General features: G+C 35.8%; 4 protein-coding genes across 6 annotated transcripts; 3 read left to right on the plus strand and 1 right to left on the minus strand.

Annotated features, from left to right (window-relative positions):
- Nucleotides 1–1,799: 1,799 nt before the first annotated feature.
- Nucleotides 1,800–6,549, plus strand: LOC125216229 (aspartic proteinase 36-like). The gene is made up of 10 exons (XM_048117887.1): nucleotides 1,800–2,256; nucleotides 2,580–2,709; nucleotides 2,808–3,055; nucleotides 3,147–3,374; nucleotides 4,598–4,760; nucleotides 4,877–4,950; nucleotides 5,040–5,136; nucleotides 5,273–5,339; nucleotides 5,877–5,948; nucleotides 6,174–6,549. Exons 1-10 carry the CDS (start codon nucleotides 2,036–2,038, stop codon nucleotides 6,350–6,352), a joined length of 1,479 nt encoding a protein of 492 aa, XP_047973844.1. The 5' UTR covers nucleotides 1,800–2,035; the 3' UTR covers nucleotides 6,353–6,549.
- A 3,120-nt stretch (nucleotides 6,550–9,669) lies between these two features.
- Nucleotides 9,670–11,049, plus strand: LOC125216230 (agmatine coumaroyltransferase-2-like). The gene has a single exon (XM_048117888.1). It carries the CDS (start codon nucleotides 9,670–9,672, stop codon nucleotides 10,972–10,974), a length of 1,305 nt encoding a protein of 434 aa, XP_047973845.1. The 3' UTR covers nucleotides 10,975–11,049.
- Nucleotides 11,050–15,743: 4,694 nt separating this feature from the next.
- Nucleotides 15,744–19,567, plus strand: LOC125211528 (SRSF protein kinase 1-like). 3 transcript variants are annotated; one of them, XM_048111362.1, is made up of 4 exons: nucleotides 15,744–16,175; nucleotides 16,777–17,745; nucleotides 18,384–18,431; nucleotides 18,579–19,567. In XM_048111362.1, the coding sequence occupies exons 1-4, from the start codon at nucleotides 15,960–15,962 to the stop codon at nucleotides 18,969–18,971; spliced, it is 1,626 nt and encodes a 541-aa protein (XP_047967319.1). In that variant the 5' UTR covers nucleotides 15,744–15,959; the 3' UTR covers nucleotides 18,972–19,567. The 3 variants fall into 3 exon arrangements, with proteins under 3 accessions (XP_047967319.1, XP_047967320.1, XP_047967321.1); XM_048111363.1 differs by having other exon boundaries at nucleotides 18,672–19,567; XM_048111364.1 differs by having other exon boundaries at nucleotides 16,050–16,175; nucleotides 16,787–17,745.
- A 107-nt stretch (nucleotides 19,568–19,674) lies between these two features.
- On the minus strand, nucleotides 19,675–24,981 carry LOC125211529 (magnesium transporter MRS2-11, chloroplastic-like). Its single transcript, XM_048111365.1, has 13 exons — nucleotides 24,438–24,981; nucleotides 24,069–24,141; nucleotides 23,842–23,912; nucleotides 23,379–23,464; nucleotides 23,184–23,274; nucleotides 22,315–22,383; nucleotides 21,827–21,907; nucleotides 21,574–21,736; nucleotides 21,418–21,463; nucleotides 20,851–20,931; nucleotides 20,668–20,750; nucleotides 20,311–20,354; nucleotides 19,675–20,203 (listed from the first exon to the last, which is right to left on the minus strand). Exons 1-13 carry the CDS (start codon nucleotides 24,795–24,797, stop codon nucleotides 20,108–20,110), a joined length of 1,344 nt encoding a protein of 447 aa, XP_047967322.1. The 5' UTR covers nucleotides 24,798–24,981; the 3' UTR covers nucleotides 19,675–20,107.
- Nucleotides 24,982–25,036: the final 55 nt, after the last annotated feature.

The following is a 25,036-nucleotide window of genomic DNA, read 5'->3' on the forward strand; positions in this document are numbered from 1 at the left end:
TGATATTAATTTCAATTTTCAGGTAGTAGTATATGGTTTAAATCTTCAAAATAATTCAAACGGTTGTGATTTAAAGAAATAAAATAAATTTTGAGTTGCAGTTGAAGATTCGCATCTGACTAATAATTGTATGATTAATTTTCGAATCAGATAACTGTAATTTGAAGAATTGTAGTGCTAACAAGTAACAACAAATGAATAAAAAAGAAAAGGCATTGAAATAAGGAAGTTGAAATAATTGAGGTAGGAAAAGTGCAGAGTCAGATAGCAAGAAATAAAGTTGAAATAATGGATTGAATCTGTATAAAGAGTGGTATCAAAAGTTTTGCTTTAGTATCTCAAAATGGATGCGAGAAAAAGGTCATTAGCACAATTTATTTGAATGCTTTTGTTTATGGGACAGCCACCAAATTAACTGAAATTATGTTCAAGATTCTAGCTTTGAAGAAAGTTCATTTAATAAGTGTTCACACACACAGTTGCAACTGTGCATACTTTTGCATGCTATATAAAAGAGGAAATATCTATTTCCTCTTCCTGATATTGTTTTGAGATCATATGGACCATGAAAACTTCACAAGTATATAGGAGTTTCATAAACTTTAATCAGGCAAATCTCTAATTTAAATCCTAATCTTAATCTATGTCACAATTTCAATCAACTTCACCTAAATTGTGATTTTTCGGCCAATCAACAGTTCGACATCGTTACTTATAGCCGGACAATCTTTTCCGTTGCCTTTCCTTCATCCGTCGTCTCACCACTCACCGGAAAAACAGCTGCCACCCAATTGCCGGAAGTTGGCCGCCCTTTATCATGCTAACCATTTTTTGTTTTGTCCTATTTAAAATAAGTAAATTTGGCATTTAGTAGCACGGAAAAAGAAACACGCACGAAAGATTAGTTTTATTGGTCCTACTTCATAAAATTTGCTTTTTAAGGAATATTATACCACAAAGGAAAATCTAAGAACCCAGTAATACTATAAATTATGAGCTCATAAAAATAATATTCACAGAATCCCCTCATAAAAATACTATTCACAGAAGCATGAACCACGGTGTTTGCTCTAGTACAATACATAAAATAGGTTTGTTTGTTGCAGATTCAATAAATCGAAATAGATAAATACTTAGTTATTTTTTTTAGAAATGGAAGTCTCTGATATCATGCCAATTTGTAAGCTTTATATCGTTCAGAATTTTTTATACCTACTAAAAAAATTAGGCCACATATTTTTGTCACAAAACCTTCATGGACACACTATCACCCTCAACAAGAATGACAATTACCCTTCGGATGTGACCCATTGTTAAAAATAAAATTTATGGTAAAAATCATGAGTGCATTATATTGTTTTCATTGAAAAAAATGAATTTGTGCACATTTTCGACAAAAATTGTGACTATCATTACCTGAAAATCGAATGTGAATAAGGACACCTTTTCAATTTATTTTAAAAAGAGCTAACTTATTCATTTGGAAATTGGATCGAAACAATTAGACCCAAGTTGTTTGTATGACCGAAGTTGCATTGATGTGATTCAATCATCTTTTCTTTTTCTCAAATTTTTTATTTAATCCGATTCAGTACTAATTTATATTTTTAAGAAACTGATCCACTTTCCTTTTGGCGTCAAATAATGGCATCAATAAAAAAAATGCTACTACTACAAATGTAAATAGTCTTTGCGGGAAAGAATTTCAAAGAGTTGAATATTTAAAAAAAAATACGGTAATATTAAATTATAAATAACATTTATGTAAAAGCATTCACAAAGTCATATTTTTCATTTTTGAGTGTGCTGCAACCGGCTTGCCGACGTTTAAATCCCAACCAACGTAATCCAAAATTTCAAAATCAAATTTCAGTTATCGGCTGTTGTCTCTCGCGCAATCTCCCTCTCTCACATAAATATCGTGATATACACATGCGGATAAATGTCGTGAGTGAAACCAATCTTCCAACATACAACAGCCGTGTAGATTGGAAGTGAAGCCGAGTAGCACTTCACAAACCCTTTTACTTTACCCATGAATTTTCCACTCGCGGTGGCGGCGTTCCTCGCGGTGTCGCTTGCAGTGGCTGCTGGCGTGACGTTGACTCTAGAGAGGGCGAATCACGACGGGGTCGAGCTGAGTCGACTCAGACAAATCGACCGCGCCAGGCACGGCAGAATCCTGCAGCAACGCCCCGCCGCCGCCGGCGTCGTTGATTTTCCAGTTGAAGGCACCTATGATCCGTATCTTGTAGGGTATATATTTATATTCTCTGGATTGCTGATTTCATGTGCACATATATCTGTTTTTCAATTTGAGCGAAGTTGAAGATTGGTTTTTTGAGCAATTCCGTCGTCGGAGATGGCTGATTTGGGTTGCAATTGTGATGTTTTGGAAGCTTGATGTGTTACTAAATTGATTGGTGTGACCTGTTTAATCTTTGATTTCTAGGCGGCTTGATTTGTTGGTAAATGTAATTAAAGTCAGACGAAGTTATTGAATGCGACAGATTCAAGGATTTTTTGATTTTGTAGTTCCTTCTCGATGTTTGATTTTGGTGTTGAATCTTGTTTTGTAGGCTGTATTTTACAAGAGTTAAATTGGGAAATCCTCCGAAAGAATTTTATGTACAGATAGATACAGGAAGTGATGTGCTCTGGGTCGGTTGCACTCCCTGCAACGGTTGCCCTACTTCCAGTGGACTCCAGGTAGGGTTGTGTGTGTGTTTAGATTCTTATTTGCGTTGTCTTGAGATTAGATAGTCCTGAGGATGTGAGTGTGATCAAATTCTTTTGACTTTTAACAGATACAGCTCGAGTTTTTCGATCCATCGAGCTCATCGACTGCAAGTCTCATTTCGTGCTCAGACCGAAGGTGTGCAGTAGGGGAGCAGTCCGGTGACTCACTTTGTTCAAGTAAGAGTCAATGTGGATACACCTTCCAATATGGTGATGGTAGTGGGACCTCGGGATATTATCTATCAGACTACATATATCTCGATACTGTAGTTGGGAACTCAGTGACTACTAACACTTCAGCATCTGTTGTTTTTGGGTGAGTTCTGATTAATGTTCTCTAAACATGGACTTTTGTTGTTTTCTTGTTTGATTGACGTGGAGGCGTGCTTTGTCTGTTTATGTCACAGCTGTAGCACATCACAGACGGGAGATCTTACCAAGCCAGATAGAGCAGTTGATGGTATATTTGGTTTTGGACAGCAGGGTTTGTCTGTGATTTCACAACTTTCTTCACAAGGTATTACACCCAATGCGTTTTCTCACTGCCTGAATGGAGGAAACGGTGGAGGTGGTATTTTGGTGCTTGGCCAGATTGTGGAGCCAAATTTAGTTTACACGCCGCTCGTACCATCACAGTATGTATCCCTTCTTCTCAACAATTTTCAAGCTAGTATGCTCTTTCTCATCCTGTTGGGTATGGAAAAGACAACCCAGACATTTCAATATATCTTTTCTAAACTGTTCAATTTCCGCTATGAATATAGTTAGATTGTTGAGCTTCAGTTACAGGCATTCAAGTAGGCTTTCTCTCACTACGTCATCCAAACACTGAGCTTTGTAAATTATGCATTGCAGATTAATGTGCCACCTTAGTATGAATGGACATCATACTCAAGAATTGCATCTCATTGTCTAACCAAGTTTAAAATGAACAGTGTTTTTTCTGTTTTGGAATCATCACACTCTAGTTTTATATTCAACATCTCAAAATTGTAACCATGTTGTCTTTCGATAGAAAATATTAGCTAAATTTTATTGGTAAGAGTTTGTCAAGGTTCCGTGATGCAAGCCAAAATTGGCAAAGAGAAAAAATGAGATATGTTTATACGAGAGTACTTGTTTTATCTGTTAAATGTGGTCTAGTGGTAACTCTGTCATGATGTGTTTGAAACTGATATGTTCTGTTTCAAGTTTTCTGGTATCTCTTTATGCTTTTTCCTAAACCCATATATGTTGCCAGACTGCAAGGTAAGAGCTCTAAAGAGAGACTGCCTGTAAAATAGCCTTTATTTGTACTTTATAGTTGTTTCTGTAACCATTTTTGATTAGCAGGAGGGTTAAAGTATATCACTCTAACATGCAGATGAACTTCCACCTTAACCAAGCTTATTCCTTAAATCTGTCAATTAGGCATAATTGGGGTGAACTGAGTTAGGATGTCGCTAGTTTCATCTATTTAACTATTTGCAGGAAAATTATCATTACATATTGAAGTTCTATGAAGGAAGCCAATATAGTGTGCAGGTCGGTTCTTATTAACTTACCGGGGAAGTTCCTCTCATGTGTGGAATTACACTTGCCATTATTATGACATTATGGTGTAAACGATTGAAGTTTGTGCTTTCAGTTGTTTTGTTGTAGGTCTTCTCTTGTGCTTTGAAGTGCTATAGATGGATTATGATGATAGTCCAATGTATTTATATTTTCATAAGGACATATTAAGGGTGTTTCATCAGTCGGCATGCATATACGTGCTACTGTTTGGTTTCATGTGTACTAGATAATCCAACCACTGAGTTGTGCTTTCTCGATGACCTCATACTGGTTTGATAGATTCTTTCTGCTTCCAATTTTTCAGGCCACATTACAACGTAAATCTACAAAGCATCTCTGTGAATGGACAGACACTAGCCATTGATGCATCAGTATTTTCAACATCAAACAATGGAGGAACAATTATTGATTCAGGAACAACATTGGCATACCTTGCAGAAGAGGCTTATGATCCTTTTGTCAGTGCCGTAAGTACCTGGAGATAATATATCACTTTCTTTCAATAAATGCTCAGCGGGTATCCATCATTTAGTCTACTATTGTTATTCAAATTTGCAACTCAGAGCCCAAAACTCGCCTGCAGATTATGCAAACTGTTTCATCAAATGTACGCCCTGTTTCTTCCAAGGGGAACCAGTGCTATCTAGCCACCTCCAGGTATTTATCCTCCAGTGCACTCTTTTTATAGTATGTTCCAATATATTTCATCATAACACATCTCATTTTTCCCAATTATTTCTCTCCAGTGTCTCTGAAGTTTTCCCTCAAGTTAGTTTAAACTTTGCTAATGGTGCTTCAATGATTCTGAGGCCTGAGGATTACCTTCTGCAGCAAAACTCAATTGTAAGTCTAAGCTAAGTAAACTTCTAGAATCAACTAGCTCAGTTAATACTTGATGCATCAGTATGTAAAGAAATGAGCATGCTGTTAAACGACATGGTTTTGCTTATTATCGATAATTTTTGAAATTCTAATGTAGGGCGGTGCTGCTGTATGGTGCATTGGCTTCCAGAAAATTCAGAGTAAAGGAATAACAATTCTAGGAGGTATGAAGCATAGCTTTACTGCTTTCAACATTAAGCTCATTGTTCTCACAACTCTATGAAAATAAATTACTAACCTTTTTGATGTTATACGACTTGAGGGGAACTGCTGTTTTCTGATAATAGCCCCTTAGTCTGATGGTCAATTGCTTTCTCACATAAAATAAAGTGCATGTAATTAGCCAACTTAATGTGATAGGTGGCCTCTAGACTAACCCTTTTAAATTATCTATCATTTCCCTTTATAACATTTTTGTCATGTATCACACAAAGAGTACATCAGTTAGGAACCAAATGAAAATAACCTCATTGTTCAAGATGGATGCAAATTTTGGACAAAATCAGAAGTTCAGGTTTCAAGTACAAATAAGTTCAGTTAGAAAACTATAGCGTCAAAAAAAAGGTCTAGGTAATGAAGTCCAATAAAATGGCCATACTTCAATTGCAAAGCTTTATCCCCTTTTTCCATTTCTAATGTTGTCAAGACTGTTCAAATATGTAGACTCTTAAAACTTAAAAAAAATTCGATCACTTGTGCAGACCTTGTCTTGAAAGATAAAATCGTTGTGTACGATTTGGCTGGCCAACGAATCGGATGGGCAAACTATGACTGTAAGTTTGGTTACCACCCTCATATATAACACTATAATTCTGCATTCTGCCTTTTGTTCATCATGCTCTCGTTTACCTGATTTCTACCCAATCCTGTATTAACTCGATATCTTAATATCCTTGCTACCTCAACTTTGGGGAGTTAACATAAGGGATAATTTCGCAAATCTACCCTATGATTCTTCCTCTCGCTCTCCTTCATCTCATACGAATCCATGTGTGTAGGCTCGTCGTCTGTGAACGTCTCCACAAGCAACACGGGCCCGACCGAGTTTGTCAATGCCGGACAATTTGACAACAATAGCTCACCACATTACAAGCCTTGCAGTCTGTTGTTAAGCATGGCTATAGGATTCTTATTGCACAGTATATTCATTGGTGTTCTGTTGCCATCATTTTTATGATGTATCAATACATATTTTTGAATACATATTTCTTATGTCATATCAGATTACTATATTATAGGCATTGGTAGAAGCTAGGTTATACTACTTGGCAATTTTCGTGCACTGTTTCAGTTTCTTACTTCATTAGTACAGAAAATACTCTTAACATTGTTGTACAGAACAAAATCCATTCATGAATACATCTCTTTTATACAGGTGCATTTGTTATTTCTGTAATGTATAATTTTGATGCTTCACTAATCAATCAGTTTATTGGCTAATAGCCTAATCTAATGCTTATGGTGTTTTTCATTCTCTTTTATTTTTGTTTGGTAATTATCAAGGGACTATTCCCTACACTCATTTGTAGGCACCTTGATCGATGGGACAGCTGGTCCAAGGATTTAAGACAGCTCCATACCCAAAGACAGTGATCGATCCCTTGACCATTTGATTAAGGATGGACGAGTCTCATACCACTCGACCACATATGCAATAAATATAAGGGAACAATAGAATGCATAAGATTCAGGAAAAATTACAATAAATTAATTTAGTGCAATTACTTTTGAGAATTTTTTTTAAAAACTCTTTTCAATAAAGTGAATAAAAGAATCAAAATAGAAGGTGAACATTATATACAACCAGAGGAAAGGGAACACGACTAGGGCTGGACAAAAATATCGAAATACCACAGTTATCGTACCGAAAAAATATCAAAAATACCAGTTTTTTGATATACTATAATTTTCGGTATGGTATGATACTGTACCGAATTCGGTACAGTAACGGTATCAATTTTCCTATAACGCGGTATACCGTGATATATCAAATATTTGGTATATAACGTAGAATCGGTATACCGCGGTGCATACCGAAAAATTGGTACATGTTGAAATATTATATATATTACATTATATTTAATATATTTATATAATATAAAATTGAACTAAAAAGAAAAAATCTCCAAAAATCCTACGTTAAATATTTGTATATAAAAGTGATTTTTTTTTGCATAACGGTACTATGGTATTACCGTACCGTACTTCGGTATACCGCAATAACGGTAAGGTAACAATATAAAAAATTAACGATACCGACAATGCAGTATACCGAAACTTCGGTATGGTATTGGTATGATATTTTGTCATACCGTAGTTTTCGGTAAGGTATGCGGTATGGCGTTATCGGTACGGTATATCGTACCGACCAACCCCTACATAACACTGCCTGCTCTACATATATAATTTGAAAATTGAATATAATAATCCATATTGTGTTAATTATTTCCTAGATAATAGCATGTAATTAAACCCAGCTTCCATTCATAATTTAAGGTCCAATTATCTGAATTGTCCATTCATGGCATCCCATTAACTCACCCATATGAAGTCAAATATTATTTTAATTTTGTAGGATACACAATACTCTCTTCACTGAAAGTCGTCGGTGTTTATATGTTTGTTTATAAATTATGTGTCGGTACTTTGCAACATATTCATCGAACATTTCCATGTTATTTTAGTTTCTTATTTCCACCCAATTTTTATATATATGTAGCCTTGATATTTTGTCTAAGCATATATTATTAATCCTTCATTTAAAGGACTGTTTCCTAAAAGAGAGTATACTATATGGAGTATTACTCATCAAAATAAAGTAACTCAAGGAATAATTTGACTACTTAAATTCTTATTGTGAATATTATGAAGAGCACTAAGAATTTAAATGTCTGACTAAATGTGGGTTCACCCTCTTTGTCAAAAAGAGTTGAATCTATTGACTATATATATACATTTACTTAACTTTTACTAGTGAGGTAACTGGTCAAAGAGGAAGGATAATATAGAAACTTTCCAATTGTAACAATGTTGCTATTTTAATTAGTAAAGTAACCTCTTTGATTGGGAATGTTGTTTGAAATGTAATACTAATATATAGTACTACCTAATACGCTCTGAAATATTGCTAGTTTTCCCAATTGGATAGTTGTTCGAACTACTAATTAAAATATGTAGTAACAATCATATACTACTGTGTAGGGGCATGTTAGGGTGCCACCACCCCTTAAAATAACACCATACCATCATTCTTAGCCAATCATTTGTATACGTGGACGAATAATAAGCTGTCACGTGGCAAAAAAAAAAAAACTGAAAAAGACGGTCAGCAATTTGCTGGTCTTTATACAACAATATTTATTGTCCAGCAATATCCGATACACTATACAACAATCTATAGATTGCTTTGTAGTGTTTTTAATATTGTTGTGTAACGTTTATAATATTGCTGTATAAGTGGTGTCACAGTATCATTTTATTGTCATTTTAACACAAACTCTACTATATATCCATATATCTTTATCAAATAAAGACGCCTCATACACTTCCAATACCTAAATCAATCTAACTTCAAGTTCTATATTCTGTTATACTAGTATATTACAAGAGCAAATGTCGATTTTCTAGTGGTCTATTTAATATATGGTTATGGCATGCGTACATTTTAATGTTGAAAATTTAATTTCACAGTGAAGCAACATAATTTTAATAGTATGTGATAACAACTCATTTTCTTCTATTTCGTTTTATTAAGTGACTCATCTACAAAAAGATAAGTTGGTCATCTACATATTATTATTGTTATATTAAAATAATTATGATTAATACAGTGGGAGTAGTCTTAGTTGCATTCTCTAGCTTATTATTTGCCGGATTTGATGATATTACTTGAATGGTGAGTTTTTTTTCTTAATCTTTTTTATTATTTATATTTGACACTATAATTCAAATTTTGTTGATCCGTATATGCGAATTATTACAGAGTAGTCAATAAACTAGTGTAATAATAATAAAAAAGACTAATTCATCATTCATATCAAGATTCCTACACTATATTTAATCACTTACCATCTTCTTCCACCTTATCTAATGATCTCATTCCAGTAGACCTCAATTCTGGCCTTCATTCACGTAATAAAATATTTCCATTATTTGCTCATAGGTCAAAACATTAATAATATAAAAATCCCTAAGTTTCTACCAAACTAATTGAAACAGATGCACACAAAGAACAAGACATGGGATGACTTTTGCAAAACGTTGGCTGTCTAAATTAGGATAATTTTCAAGAGGGTCAGACCTTCAATCTTCCATGCCTAAAATCATAACAAATTAATATAATTGATTATTGGTATTTTAGTTACAACATAGAGTTTCATGATTAAAGAATGCAAAGTGCATATATCTCTAGTATATAAACCCCCTAATACATCATCCATAAAGCTCAAACCAAATTACAACATCATTGCCTAATAATAAATTCCCAAGGCAACCATGAAAATCAAAATAGGAAGTTCAAAGCTTATTAAGCCTTTGTATGTAGGCAACCCTCCTCCAACGACAGACTATATCCCTTTATCCGTTTTCGATAAGGTGACCTACGATCAACATGTAGCTGTCGTTTACGCATATCGCCCTCCAACCCCGCCCAATGCAACCATCGAGCAAGGCCTAAGGAAGGCGTTGGGCGCGTATCGTGGGTGGGCCGGGAGGCTAAGCAAAGATAGCAATGGCGATCCCATCATTCTTTTGAATGACGAGGGTGTTAGGTTTGTGGAGGCATCGGTTGATCGCGATCTAGATCAATCCGTCACTTTTTGCCCTTCCGCGTCTCTGCTAAGCATGCACCCTAGTTTGGAGGGCGTGGTAGAGCTCGTTCAAGTTCAGCTCACGAGATTCTCGTGTGGCTCGATGGTGGTGGGCTTCACCGCCCACCATCTCGTGGCGGATGGTCATGCCACAAGCAACTTTTTGGTAGCATGGGGGTTAGCTTCGAAGGGACTTGAAATTACACCATTGCCATTTAATGATCGTACAATATTCTCCCCTCGAAGTCCCCCCAAAGTTGACTTTCAACATAGAGGGGTGGAATACTTATCTAAAAACTTCAAGAAAGTGTACCCTTTGATAGATCATAATGTGGAGGACATTGTGGCACACAAAGTTCATTTCACCTCGGAATTTCTCTCCAAGGTCAAAGCTAGGGCTTCTTCGATGAATGGATCGAAGAAGCCTTTTAGCACTTTCGAGAGCCTCTTGGCTCATCTATGGAGAGTTGTTACAAAGGCGCGCGGCTTGAATGGATCCGAGACCACCCAACTGAGGATCTCAGTGGACGGCCGGTCGCGACTAAACCCTAGGGTTCCAAATGAATATTTTGGGAATTTGGTGTTGTGGGCATTTGCAAAGGCCAAAGTAGACGACCTCTTAGACGCGCCTCTCCCCTACGCGGCCAAGATTTTGCACGAGGCGGTCACGAATGTGAACGACGACTACTTCAAATCGTTCATCGACTTTTCCAATCACGAGGTGAAGGCGGAAGATCTTGTTCCGAATGCAGACATCGAAGAAATGATATTGTGGCCTAATTTGGAAGTCAATAGTTGGTTAAGGTTCCCATTTTATGATCTTGATTTGGGAAGTGGAACGCCATACATTTTCTTGCCCTCCTTCTCGCCCATAGAGGGGATCATATTCCTTCTCCCCTCCTTCGCCGGCGATGGAAGTATCGACGTTTTCGTTCCTCTATTTCAAGAAAATTACAAGATTTTCAAAGAAATTTGTTATACCTTAGAATAGATTTAATATTGCACATTCATAATGGGTTTTATATCTTGGATAATGTATACCACTTGTAAGGTATAGCTTGATACCCTCTACTTGTAACTTTGTGTTAGGAATTGCAACAATTTCATTATGTTATGAAAAATACTTTGTGATTTTAGAAAAAAAGGCTATTTTCTAGCTACTATTAGAAGGTTGTGTCCTCCACGTAGGGAAGTAAGATCTGGTGCATGCAAAGTTGAAAACAGTTTCAACTTTCAAATAAAGAATAAGAAGATAGAAGAATATACTCGAACATGCTCTCAAGTTATTTGGCTAACTAATTAGTGTTACCTACCACTACTTATTTAAATAAGTATATTTGGTAAGATTCTTTGCTGGAGTATGTTAGGGAGATTCAATATATAGAACAGAAAAACGGATATCTGAAAGTCGTGATAATCACTTTCAGATCAAATCAATTTTGGTGGTTCTACTAAACTTATTTGATCAGATAAAATTCAGAGAAATCAGAAAATTCATATGTGTATTCGAGAGATCTGAACCAGAAGAATTGATCAGATTTTGAAGAAGACGAACCGGTGCAGCTGTTGACGAAACAGTGCATCCGTTGGGAATATTAACCGAAAATAACTGCTGATTTTCAAAAGGTTTTCGAAATTGCAAATTAGTCCTTTGACTTTCAGAAATTATATTTTCGGATGAATTTCTAATACAGCAACTTCGTTGGACCCCGCTATCCGGGGGCGCTGCCCCCGGACCCCCATTCATCTGTTTAGGGGCTTCGCCTAACATCATAATGAATTCAAATAAGTGTGCACTCCGACCCTTGGACCCCGCTACCCGGGGGCGCTGCCCCCGGACCCCCGTTCATCTGTTTAGGGGCTTCGCCCCTAACATCATAATGAATTCAAATAAGTGTGCACTCCGCACCTCCATACTTAAATGATGTATCATTATAACAATAACCGATCAATCAAGTTAATCCAATTACACTAAAATATCCGAGAGAGTATCATATTTTGTATTGTACTTTACCGTTATTATAGCTCATTAAAATTGTACGAATGTCAAACGCAGTCTGAAATTTTTGTTAACCAAAAAGAAGTAAATATAAAAGGGCAAAAAGAAAAATAGTCTGAAACCTATACAAAAATAGTACTTAAAATATAATAAACTCTTTCACCATAATTCTCTGGTGTTATTAATTTTCACGAGATACTGCAAAATAGGTAAATAACATTATCATATACATTTTTTTTAGTTCACTCAATATATATTGTTTCTCTACAGGTTTGATACATCTCATGAATCTTTTAATAATATATATAGTTATTAAATTTAAATATGATTTGCAATATCTTTCCACTCACTTGAAAATAATAAAAAATAAATACAGCAAATTGACCAATCTCTGAGTTATTATATCTTACATTAGTGTTTGTTGTAAGCTACTAATTGATTTAATGTAGATGATTAATTTATGGTATCTCACGATTATTTTGCATGAATTTCTACGTCTTACATCTTTTGAACAAAATTACAAATTAATTAAGTTATAAATCACACTTACTTCTTGTTTTCCATCATTACATTATTTACATACCAAATTAAATTGATTGGCAATTCGGCAAACTTATAATATCTAGTTTATTTGAACGTGGTAGAGATCGATTTGGACTTTGCATTGATATCGTGACATGCATTTGACTATTTGAGCAAATTATGTTTGGTATGGTTTTGAATTGCTGGTCAGAAATATGCTGAAATAAAAGAAAATAAACTTGATTTTGTTATAGAAATAACTAGATATTATATAGTAATGGAAATGTTATGTAAGAGAATTCTCTGTAATTAGGAGTAATATATAAGAAGAGTGCCTATGTATATATATATGGCTGTGACATCATTTTGCACAAGTTCAGGAATTGAAAAGTGAATTGTTTTTAGTTGAGTCAAATCATCAAATCTTCTAAATCCTTTTTTACCCTCGACCATATTGAAATTATAATAATGCTTGTCAATATGATTCTCTTTTTTATAATGAGTGACACTATATTAATCCTTATAGTATGATTTTGGGAGATTTGTTATCAATATGATATTGAATATCTAGTGAATAAGTAGTTGATATAGTCAACCAATGGTTGATATCAAACCATACTACAAATATCAAAACCAGATACTTTGGGACAGAAACATGAGACAAAATAATTACTGAATGTGGTCAACTTTAGAAATTAAAATTTAATTTATCAGTAATTTTAATAATAATCTAAGTTTTATTTTAACTTTTTTTACCTGTATCAAAAATAATAATTTCTATTAAAAGTCTTACTTCTATCCATTGAGATTGTTTTAAATAATGAATTTCACCAATTATTTTTAATGACCCAAAATTAACGAGTTAGATATATGAATACAATTTCAAATAATGAATACTAGGAAAACACCACTTAAACTCTAATATGTTAATCAATAGCTATCGCTGCAAAACTCTTCTTTAAGAAAAAAATTGTTGAAAATTTCTAACAATAACTCATTGCATATTAATTCGTGGATACAAGATGAACAATGGTGTGCAAAAATGGAGAATTTAATGTATGTTTATTTTAGGTATAATTATATTTTCAACTTTTAACAAATGTATTGGCTTTTGTGAAAAAGATAATAGTTGGTGTACATAAACAAATAAAACGTTACCGTTCAAACATAATATTTGTAAAGAAAGGGAAATGAAATACTACTCCCTCCGTCCCGCTTTAGGAGTCCCGGTTGAACAATTTTGGGCGTCACGCTTTAGGAGTTCCGGTTGAGATAAATTAAAAAAAAATGCATACAAAGTGTTAAAAGTGGGTCCCAACATCCACTACAACTAATAAAAAATGTTAAAAGTTGGTCTCAATATCCACTACAACATTTATTTATTGGTCATTCAATTAAAAGTGTATCCCAACATTTACTACAATATTTATATATTACACACTCAAACACTTTTTTCTTAAAATATGTGTCCGACTCAACCGGGACTCTTAAAGCGGGACGGAGAGAGTATAAATTAATCTGTTCTCGTTCTCTAATGGCTTCTTAAATTTATTTGTTCTAGAATCACTTATAGTAATTATTATGGTATGCTAACTCTGCTGCCTGTCGGCCTTTGTTTATGGATTTTTCCTTCATTTCTTTCATTAATGCATATTTATTATCATTAACCACATAGGAAAATAAAATAATCAGTGTGATATTTACGATCGTATACTTTAAATGCAGAAACAATAAAAAAAAATGCGTTGAGAACATGGGGAGTACGGTTGAAGGCCTATTGGGCTGCGCTCCTATAATACATAGCAAACCATTAGGCCCGTTATGCATAAATAAACCAAAAGGGCTAACTAATTTGATGCACTAACATACTTTTGAAAATTTATAATAATCTCACAACCTTTTCATTTTGTCACCAAATTAACACCTGAAAATATTAGAAATTATAATTTATACTAACAAATTGAATTGAAATATGGGGACATTAATGCGATAATCGAAATATCGGGTATAAAATTGTGGGCAATTATTAACCTTATGAAAGGATATATGATTATGATACTGTCGAAGTCCCTGAAAATGAAAATAGGTGCATTTAAAGAAAAGTTGAATAACTCAAAATATTTAATATTCCTAAAGTCGCATGCGCAACAGAATAATTGAACTCGGTCCACAGCTTAATCGATTTGTTAAGGCTAAGCATATCATTTTTTTGTATTTAACCCAACCCATAAGGTAGGGCCTACTACTCATGCGACCACCCACCCACTACTTATTTACTTCTCAAAAATACTCCCTCTCACTTTTGGTTAGGGAGCAAACTTAAATTTGTGAAACAGTCCTTTCATTGAGATGTGTACAGATTAGCAAAGGAAATTTACGAAATAATCATTTGGTGAATAGCAATTACAGAAAAAAAATACTCTCTTTAAATGATAAGTACGATTTTCAATACTTGATGTAATATAGTTAAATTATTGTTTGTAAATAGTACTGACCTATATTATTAATAGTGTAATACGGTGAAATTAACTACAAGAACAAAAATGTATAAATTTTGGTAGGTGGGATCATGGGCTAAATTGACAAAAATAGGAGTTTGTGATATCATATGGTTTATTTTTACTTTGATTCAATCTTGTTTTGGAGAATGAACATTCGTTTTACATTCTTTAAGTAGATATCAAACTCATAAGTCGAAATAAATTGCTATGCTCTAAAGTCTAAAGTCATAGATTAACACATGATATGAAAAGTCAATTTAATCTTAAACTTACTGATTAGATTGAAATAAATCAGAAAACTACCGAATGGATCGATAAGTTATACTCCTATAAGCTAGCTTGACAAATCAAAATTCTATATAAAAAAAATATGCTAAATATATAATTCCATGTCATGTGATTGATTCAATTATACAATAATACAATAACTAAGAAAATACATTATAAAATAATTTTTACGTGAACTATATATCGCATTGATTCGATAGGTTAACCAAAAATCTGAAAGTTTAAGTTATGGTCGAAATTTTTTAATAAAAAGATCAACATTAATAATTTGATGGTCAAGATGTGAACACAAAAGAGTTGATCAGATTAACATTCCAAAAAATGATCACAATTACATGACTTTGGGCAGAAGGAAAGTACAAATTATTAATGACTGTTTTGTGAAAATTACTACTCCTATTAATATGATTGAAGATAATTATATAGTTGGAAGTTGGAACATGATAAAGAAATTATAAACTAAACAGAGCGAAAGAGAGAAATACACATTGAATTGCGTAAAAGAAAAAATAAACACGAACGATTCTATCCGTCTTCCTCACTCCAATATAAACCCTAATCAGAAGCGTTTCTCTCTCTGTACCTCGCTCTCAGACATAAGTCAGAGCTGCCATTTCTGGTTAATCGCATTGAAATCTGCAGCTTTCTATTGCTTTTGATTCGCGGATGGCGGAAGAGGCGGCGCGCGAGAGGAACGGCGGTGATCGGAGCGAGACGAGCGACTACACGTCGGAGGATGAGGGAACGGAGGACTACAGGCGCGGCGGATATCACGCCGTGCGGATCGGTGACACATTTAAGCATGGAAGATATGTCGTTCAGAGCAAGCTTGGCTGGGGCCATTTCTCCACCGTCTGGCTAGCTTGGGACATTCAGAAATCTGTAATTTTCTCCATTCAATTTTCACTTATAACTCCGATTTTGAACTTTAATTTAAGTCTGCGATATGCTAATTTGATTTCTTATTTTTTTGTTCTATAAATAAGTTTTGTTGTAAATTTGGTGATGATGTTTAATCAATTATTATGCTATCAGCTATCTAATGCGGAAATAACTTTTTTGTCTTGAGTTAATTATTCTTTTATTTTGGTTTCATTCCAGAAAATAAACGGAAAAAATTTCGGCTACGGCACATGAATTCTCATGATTGTTTGCCATATGCCTTTTGTCATTCTGTTATTGAAGGTGTAATTTATTGTTTCATTCACCCGATCTTTCTTTTGAACAATTTTTAATTTTTAAAAAAGCAAGCATTTTGATGTGTTAGAGGATGAGTTAGGTGGATGTTTGATTATATTTTGATTCGATTGGTATCACTGCTTTAATTCAGTGACATTATAGGAAAAGTTATTTGCTTAAGATATGAAGAATGCAAATCCAATTTTGAAAAAATTCTACCTTACCAAAAGCTCATACCTCTATTATATTTTTAGCGTTCGTAACTTGCAAGTTTATAATTTTTTACTCATGAATCTGGTGATAGATATATGTAGCTCTGAAGGTTCAAAAGAGCGCACAACACTACACTGAAGCAGCAATGGATGAGATCACTATTTTAAAAGAGATTGCTGAGGGAGATCCAGAGGATAAAAAATGTGTTGTGAAACTTTTGGATCACTTTAAGCATTCAGGGCCAAATGGTCAGCATGTGTGTATGGTCTTTGAATACTTGGGAGACAATCTTCTAACCTTAATTAAGTATTCAGCTTACCGAGGGCTTCCCCTTCACAAGGTTAAAGAAGTTTGTTTCCACATTTTAGTGGGACTGGATTATCTGCATCGTAAATTATCAATCATACACACAGATCTGAAACCAGAGAACATATTGCTTCTGTCCAGGATCGATCCATCTAAAGATCCTACTAAATCAGAGGCACCTCTCATCCTCCCTACCAGTAAGGGAAAGATTGCATTTGAATCTCAGACTTCAAAAGATGTTAAAGGGTCATGCAGTGACCTACCTAAAAACCAGAAAACGCAAATCAGGAGAAAGGCTAATCCAGCAGTGAGTAGATGTGCTGGGAATGAAGCTTCTGAGGAAGCTGAGCTAGATAATGAGGCAAGTGGGCCTGAAGATTCTCATGAAGCTGACAAATCCAATGGAGAGGGAAAATGTGATGCTTCAATTCTTGGAGCAGCAAACAATGATGAAAGTAGTGATGGGTATATTGGGACTAAGGATAACAAGAGGGGTAGCCGGTCTACAAGGCAGAAGCTCTTGGCTGAGGTTGATCTAAAGTGCAAATTGGTTGATTTTGGAAGTGCATGTTGGATACACAAACAATTCACCAGTGATATTCAGACAAGGCAGTACAGATGCCCGGAGGTTATTTTGGGATCTAAGTACTCAACATCAGCTGATATGTGGTCATTTGCTTGCATTTGCTTTGAGCTGGCCACCGGTGATGTCCTTTTTGACCCACATAGTGGTGAAAACTTTGATCGTGATGAGGTATGCTTTCATATTATTTTTATTTCCCTTTTTCCAGCAATAGCATGTCCCGTTGCTTGTAGGTTTCTGACTGGTGTCTCCTTGATCCTATTATGTTTCATACCATGATTACTTATGGGTTAACTTCTCTGAAACTGTCTGCATTGGTTCAGATTGATTTGTGATAACTATTTCATTTGTTCATTACCAGTTAGCATGGTTTGTTGGTTTTGCTCTCAATTGGACAAACTCTAATGTAAAGTTGCTTTCAACTCCTTGGTTTCTATATGGTTGTTCTCGATTTGAGTATGACTGGTGTAGGTCCATTAAGTTGCTTATTTTACAGGTTATATTTTTTTACGAGACTCGTTGCTTTCTGAACTAGTTTTGTTAGAGTCGTATCCTATGAATTATGAAAGTATACTATTCGTGAAGTTGCAGGAATGTAGCTTCTGTGTATATGTAAATTGGTGCCTTAATGAATATCTCCTGCTGTGATAAGATGGTGCTTACTTTTCTTCTTTTTCTCATGATCTTTGTCTTTTGTTGATGCTCCAAATCTCTGAAATCATTTCATGACCATTGACTTTCATAATCTTAATCTACATGTGTTGTTATTGGTGATGCTAATTGATTATATGTTGTTCCCTTTTTTGTAGGATCATTTGGCCCTGATGATGGAACTTCTTGGAATGATGCCACGCAAGGTGAGGAGAATTCTGGCTGTTGAGTTGCTTATCCCACCGGCTACTGACCTGAAACTAAAAACTGTTAAATCTATATGTTCAGTCAATTTTTAATCTTGGCCGTGTATTTACTCCAAATTCATGTTTTCTACATGACCTAAACAATAGGTTGCTTTGGGCGGACGTTACTCTCGAGACTTTTTTAATAGATTTGGAGATTTAAGACATATTAGAAGATTGAGAGTTTGGCCTCTCGTGAAGGTGCTTTCGGAGAAATATGAGTTCCGTGAACAAGATGCTAGTGAGATGGCTGATTTCCTTATCCAGATACTAGATTTTGTGCCTGAGAAAAGGCTGACAGCCGCCCAATGTCTTAATCATCCATGGATAAGTGGTGGCCCTCGTCAATTAGCCCCTTCGACCTCTCAACTCAAGGAACTAGAAAATGGTAGTTCCGATAAGAAGAGGGACAAGGATGAGAGGGAGGCAATGGAGGTAAGAGTGGGAAATATTGCTATTGATGGATCATCAGGGACTACCATAAAGAACAATCGATCATGATCTGGTATCGTATTCATTATTCAATCACTTACACGTTGATCTTGTATGAAGCTTGCTTGGGCAGCCATACTCTTGTGGCCTCTATAATTATGTGGACAGTGCTTCTCTTTCCAATTGTTGAGTTCAAGTGAGAAAAATAACGGGAAAGCAATTATAACACAGTACAAGTGTACAACACTTGATACACGGCCAGCCGGACAGAGCATGGGTTATTGCTTGTTGTCCGTGGTATGATAATTTAATTACTTCGATAACCAGGGCTGTCATATGGCTGGTCTTATCTGTACATTTTGCTGGTTTACTTTTGCTCTCTGGCTAACCTTCGTTGGTGTCTGCCTGTTCCTGAGTCTAAAACCGTGTATGGTGGTGGTTGTGTTGGTGTCTGCCTGTTCATGAGTCTAAAACCGTGCATCATGGTGGTGGTGGTGGTGTGTGTGTGCTTATATGCTGGGTTTGTCTATCCATAAACAGAGGACGTGGCAATATGTAGCTAGAGAAAATAATAGTACCTCTTGCCAGAAGAGTTGTAACCTGATTGACATTGTATCTTATTATTCATTGTAAGCAATTGAGCTCTCATAATTTCAGGCGATTAATCTCTTTTATGTGATTTGCAATCTGCTTGATTGGCCAACAAAATATAGCAACAGCACACCAACAGGTTTCTTAAAAGTCACTAAAAAGTAGAGAAGTAGATGAAGAGTTAAGAAACGTGTGGCTTAATATGGTGCAATTTAGATGACAATTGATCTTTTGTTTTTTCCTGCATCATCACTCATTCTTAGCTTCATACAAACATAATGTGCTCAATCAACACTAACATTATTTAGCTACGAGGTAAATAATCTGCCCTCGAACATGAATAAGCAATAGAGTGAGCTATTGACTGCGACCTTGCCTTCAAATAGCACTCGCACACCACCGCCACCTACACCAATGAATTAGTCAGAATCCTCTTGTTCACTAGTCACATGCTTCCTGTCGAGTTACCACCGGAGGATGCAACACAGCATTGCATAAGCATCTGAGGACTGTAGAGGCTCTTTGACAGTAATACCAATGTATGTGTCCCCAATCATATCAACCAAAACTGAGATTTGAAACTATAGTGTTGGAACGTGGGCCTTCTCTAATGTTTACAAAATCTTCTTTTGCCTGAGGTATGCATACATGAGAAAGAATCCCAGCAGAGCACCCACTAAAATTGCTGCTGTTGTTAGCCAAAAGGCGAACTGCAATACAAGTTTTCACCAGATGAAATAATATGATAAGCGAGCGGGGTATATGCCTGAGAAAGGATGATAGTAATGTAAAATGAGGGAGAACAAGTTGATCGTACCACACGTTCCTCGAGATAAGATCTCAAGTTCATGCCAAATATACCTGTCAGTTTTGGTGTGATGTTAGCTTGAATTTTTAGCAAATGCTGCAGCATGCAGAATTATCTCATGTTATCTTGAAACTGAATGCAGAGGCACACTTGTTCATTGATTTTACCAACATTTACATATCATGTGCTTATGTAACTAAACTTAATGAGGATTTCAAGGAGCATTCGAATTGATCATAAGCCTCCAGCGTTCGACACCATTTGGCAAACTAGGAGAAAACCAGTTCTGTCAAATTATTTATTAAATGCCCAGGAGTACAGTGCCAAGATGATGCATGACTAAAATAACTAGTTATCAGCCAATACCTGCAACTAGGGCACCAACTCCGACGCATAAGGCCCCAACCTGAAGGAGCAGTTCCACTCTGCTTACTTCAAGTCTCCGAGAGCTGATTTCATAAAATGATCAACATATACAATTACAGGAATCTTTGGTGATGGCATAGAAAAACAACAAAGAAAAAGAAGAAGCAATGGCAAATAACAAACCTCAGGTTAACAGCAATGGAATCTTCCATTTCCTTTGCTGAATCAAGAAGCCTCTCTGCTTGACCATGACAAGATTCACATCTGCCATTGCATGAAATAATCAGTCTGCTAACTACCAAAGTACAAAAGAACCACCTACTGTACCTCAACTTCTACAGAGATCCACTCATTAATTAACAAATCATAGAATCACAGAAACTTAGCATATCATCTCTAAGGTTTCTCAGCAGAATGAATGCAGTCAAGAGAAAGGGAAGTACTTGGGCAAAGAAGAGTCTCTTCTTTCCCCTAAAAGATTTAGCTATGACGACAACAAGGGAGTGTTTCCTTTCCTGAGCACAATAATGGGACATTCTTGAACAAATTTTTTCAAAGAGACCCCCCCTCCCTCGGCCCCTGGGTGGTCAACCAATTTATAGACATAAGGTGTAGTACTAAGAAAAGCTTCAAAGAAGTGCCAGTAGAGCCATCTATACTTCGGTATTTGCATTGTCTCCTCCTTTATCTATTTACCTTTCCATTATGAGAAGTCCCCTACACTTTCATAATAGGATGCCACGGGATTACCTTTGGAGATAATTTTCCAAAAGCATTTCAATCTCTTCTTCCTCTTCTGAGAAACACAAGGACCAATACTCAGACAGCTTCTTGTACAAACTGAAGTGATGTCTGTACTTATTGATGTAATTGATCTTTGCGTGAATCTAACTGTACAAGACTTACCCTCGGCTATCTCTTTCTCCAAGGGAACAGAGCATTCCATATCGTCAGTTTTTGACAGAGTGCAGTTTCTTCCCATAATACATATTCTCCGTATTTCATGGGTATCCTCAAGGATATCAAGCAACATTTGCTTCAAAGCCCCAGCCTTTGAGCCCAATTCTACCTTTAGTCACCAAAAAAAGTGTGTGAGTAGCTAGTTATGAGTTGATCAGTACATTTTAGCCAATACCAAGATAGCCAGAATAAATTATACTAGTGTTTGTTTGCTAATTCGAAGTTCCTCCAGTATGTTGGCAGTCAATCGATTAGGAAGAACCTCAAGCAAATTTTGGACCTGCAAGAAGAGTAATATTAAAGGAAATTACAGACAATCACATCATAGCTGTAAATAAAAGTGGGCTTGGAATATTCCTATATAAGTGCAAGATAAGTAGATTTTGCTTTCGTAAAACAATTCCAATAAATATCTATGTTTGAGCTGGCAGTAGAAAGCAGTGCTTTCTGGCTCCTTCTGTAATTCAACTATGAATCAGAACTGCTGTAGCACAAAACTAGTGGCACCAAGATCTTAATAAAGGTTTAGGTATTCGTTATCCAGGAAGTTGGTAACAGGAATCAGGCATCTTGTAAATTTGTTGGATGAAGAAGAAGAAAAAGAAGAAAAAGAACCACCTAAAAGGTTTCAGCACAGAAGGAGAAGAAATAATCCGAAAATATTCAGTTACTATTTCTCTTACTTACACGCGGTTCTAATTCCATTAATCTCTGTTCGAGGCGTTGTATTCGAGAATGTAGTGCCGCCTCAACTACCTGAAAGAATATCACAATGAAAACCTGTCAGGCTATTCAAAATATAAACTACCATTAAAGCACATTATTATGTAATGAAAGGATGACCCAGACCAAACTGCATGTAGGACTTGGTGCCTATAGATGTGCTAAAGAATCTTTATGGATTTTTACGTTCAAGCAAGATTTCAAGTTGTCAAATGTTGCTTCAGTGCCATGATTCAATTAAAGCCCCTCCAAGAGAGAAGACTATTGTCAGGTGAACAATTTCCTACCATGCATAAAAAAAAGCCAATAACCCCCTTAAACAGATGACTCTTCAAGGGGACCTGAGACTGTGGTAATATCTACAGTTGACTGTATTGAATCAACTCAAACCTCTGAACCATTGCACGTGAATATTCAATAAGGTTGGAAAACATCATGTGAAAAACTTGTGCATTCATCCTTTTAGAAAGCTTTGTTAGAAATGAAGGGCAGTGAGCAACGCTTGGTTAAACCAGTCAAAGAATACAACTAGCATTGGTCATAAAAGAAATTACCACTCATCCTTTCAACTTTTCTACATCATGGGATAAGTATCCAGAAGTTTTTTTTGTGTAAAGCAATAAGTCTATGTGCAGATTCAGATTGAGCTCGGTAGGAACTAGCCTAACTAAACTCCTAGTATAATGACAAATCAAATGGAGTTAATATTTATAGGACAGGCAATGGGGTTTAGAATGGCTCTGTATTCCACAGGACCAAGTACTCATGGAGAATTTTTATTTGCAAAGAGCAAAGTGCTCTGATTCAGAAAGGTAATTCATGAGGAAATCTACCTCAAGCACAAATGGCATTGAGGGCCCTCCATTCATGTTTTTCGGGTTTAGGCGGGGTAACAACGCATCAATAAATGCTTTTCCTGCTCTCCTGTAAGTTCCAAAAATAACAAATTGCTTAGCTGAGATTGTGTGCAAACCTATGCAGAATTGACAAGAAAAGTTCATAGAAGGTGTGTGTGGGGGGGAGAATACCGGTTATAATTGAATATGTAAACACATTCTTGCATTGCAATTGCTCGTAAAGATCCCAAGTTCAGCAAAATTGCATATTCCCGCACCTGATTGAATTAGAAATAAGGTTTACAGCCATTATGAACCAATTGGTTAAAGAATTCAAAAAAGGTTGAAAAGTACAGAAAATAAAACTATTTAGTAATCTGTTTCATTGATATTAACAAACAGAAATAAACAAACCTTTATATCAGTGAGACGGGCAGAAATAAACAATGCAAAATATGTAAATTCAAGTGCAGACAGACTGGTTTGATAACATATTCCTTCCTCCAAAATCTAATATACTACCAAATAATGGTTTCCATTTAAGCGCTCTTGCCTAGGCAAGAACACTGCACATAAATAAGTTGAATGCAAATCTGATTACAAGGTAATATGATTAATTACACAATGTGAACATTTGCAGGTCGTAGTTTCTTACCAATATCACAGGCATTGTATTGGTTAACCACAACGATGGATCAACGCTCCTAACATCTCGAGGTCGGAGACCTGAAAAAGATATTTCCACAGAAGAGAAACAGAGTTCATCAGAAAAGAGACTACAACTGGAAATTTTACTACTACTGGAGTACTAAATATTGAATAAACATGTCTCTTTTAGTTTATTGAGAAAACCAGGTTGCCATGAAAAAAACTTGTACTCACCACTTGATTTTAACAAGTGTCTCCTACTAATTTTCCGTTTGGATACGATCCCATTAGATTTCACTTCCACAACCTGTTGAGGATGAATGAGTGAGCATAGAGCAAAAAAACAAGTCCTTCCATTGAATCAAATTCAGGTTTGGTTTTCCACTACTATACTTAGTATTCGACAATAATTATTGAAGACAAGCTGCACAAAACTTCCTTCGTTTTTCTTCATTATCTACTTTTAGAAATTTCACGCTTCAAGTTCAATCAATTTTCTTCATCTTCACAAAATGTCGAAGTCTTATCTCACAATATTCATTATTTACCATATCAAAATCAACAACCGGAAACTCAGAAGACAAAGCAGATCTATTATTTGACCTCATACACTGGCTCTCGAATCCCAAGGGAAAGAGAATCCGAGGTCCTCTGCGAAATAGCAGCACCGTTGGGGAAATCCTGAACTATACCGACCTCCTCGTCAGATTCACCTGAACTTTCTATTTCCTCCGCCGATTCCGCGAAGCACTTGATCACAACTTCCTTAGCTCCGACGTGGCGCAGGGAATCCCAGCTCCTCCGCGGCTGCTGCTGCTGCCACAACAATAATTGGCGCGAAATTTTTTGCTTCGACTGCGACAGCGAAATTCCAGCCAAGATAAGGCGGAAGTGAGGGGAGTGTAGCGGCAATTGCAGGGGATTTCGAGAATGCGGCGAAGATAGAGGAGTCGGAGACGCCATTGCTGTAGAGAGACGAATACAAGGAAAATTGAGATTGCGACGCTACATCCGTGTATATAGCTATATTTCCGCGCAAAAATCCAATCGAAGTCTAGATTCACAAGAAGTCTGTAGCTGTGTGTATATTGGTGGAGAGAGAGATACTGTAAAGTGGTGGTTGGAAATGGTTTTGTTGTGGCTGTGGCGAAAAAGGCTTCCACTTGTCAATAACAATACAAACACAGTAAATCCAATATCCA

This window comes from Salvia hispanica, chromosome 3 (assembly GCF_023119035.1).
Source record: "Salvia hispanica cultivar TCC Black 2014 chromosome 3, UniMelb_Shisp_WGS_1.0, whole genome shotgun sequence".
Lineage (NCBI taxonomy): Eukaryota > Viridiplantae > Streptophyta > Magnoliopsida > Lamiales > Lamiaceae > Salvia > Salvia hispanica.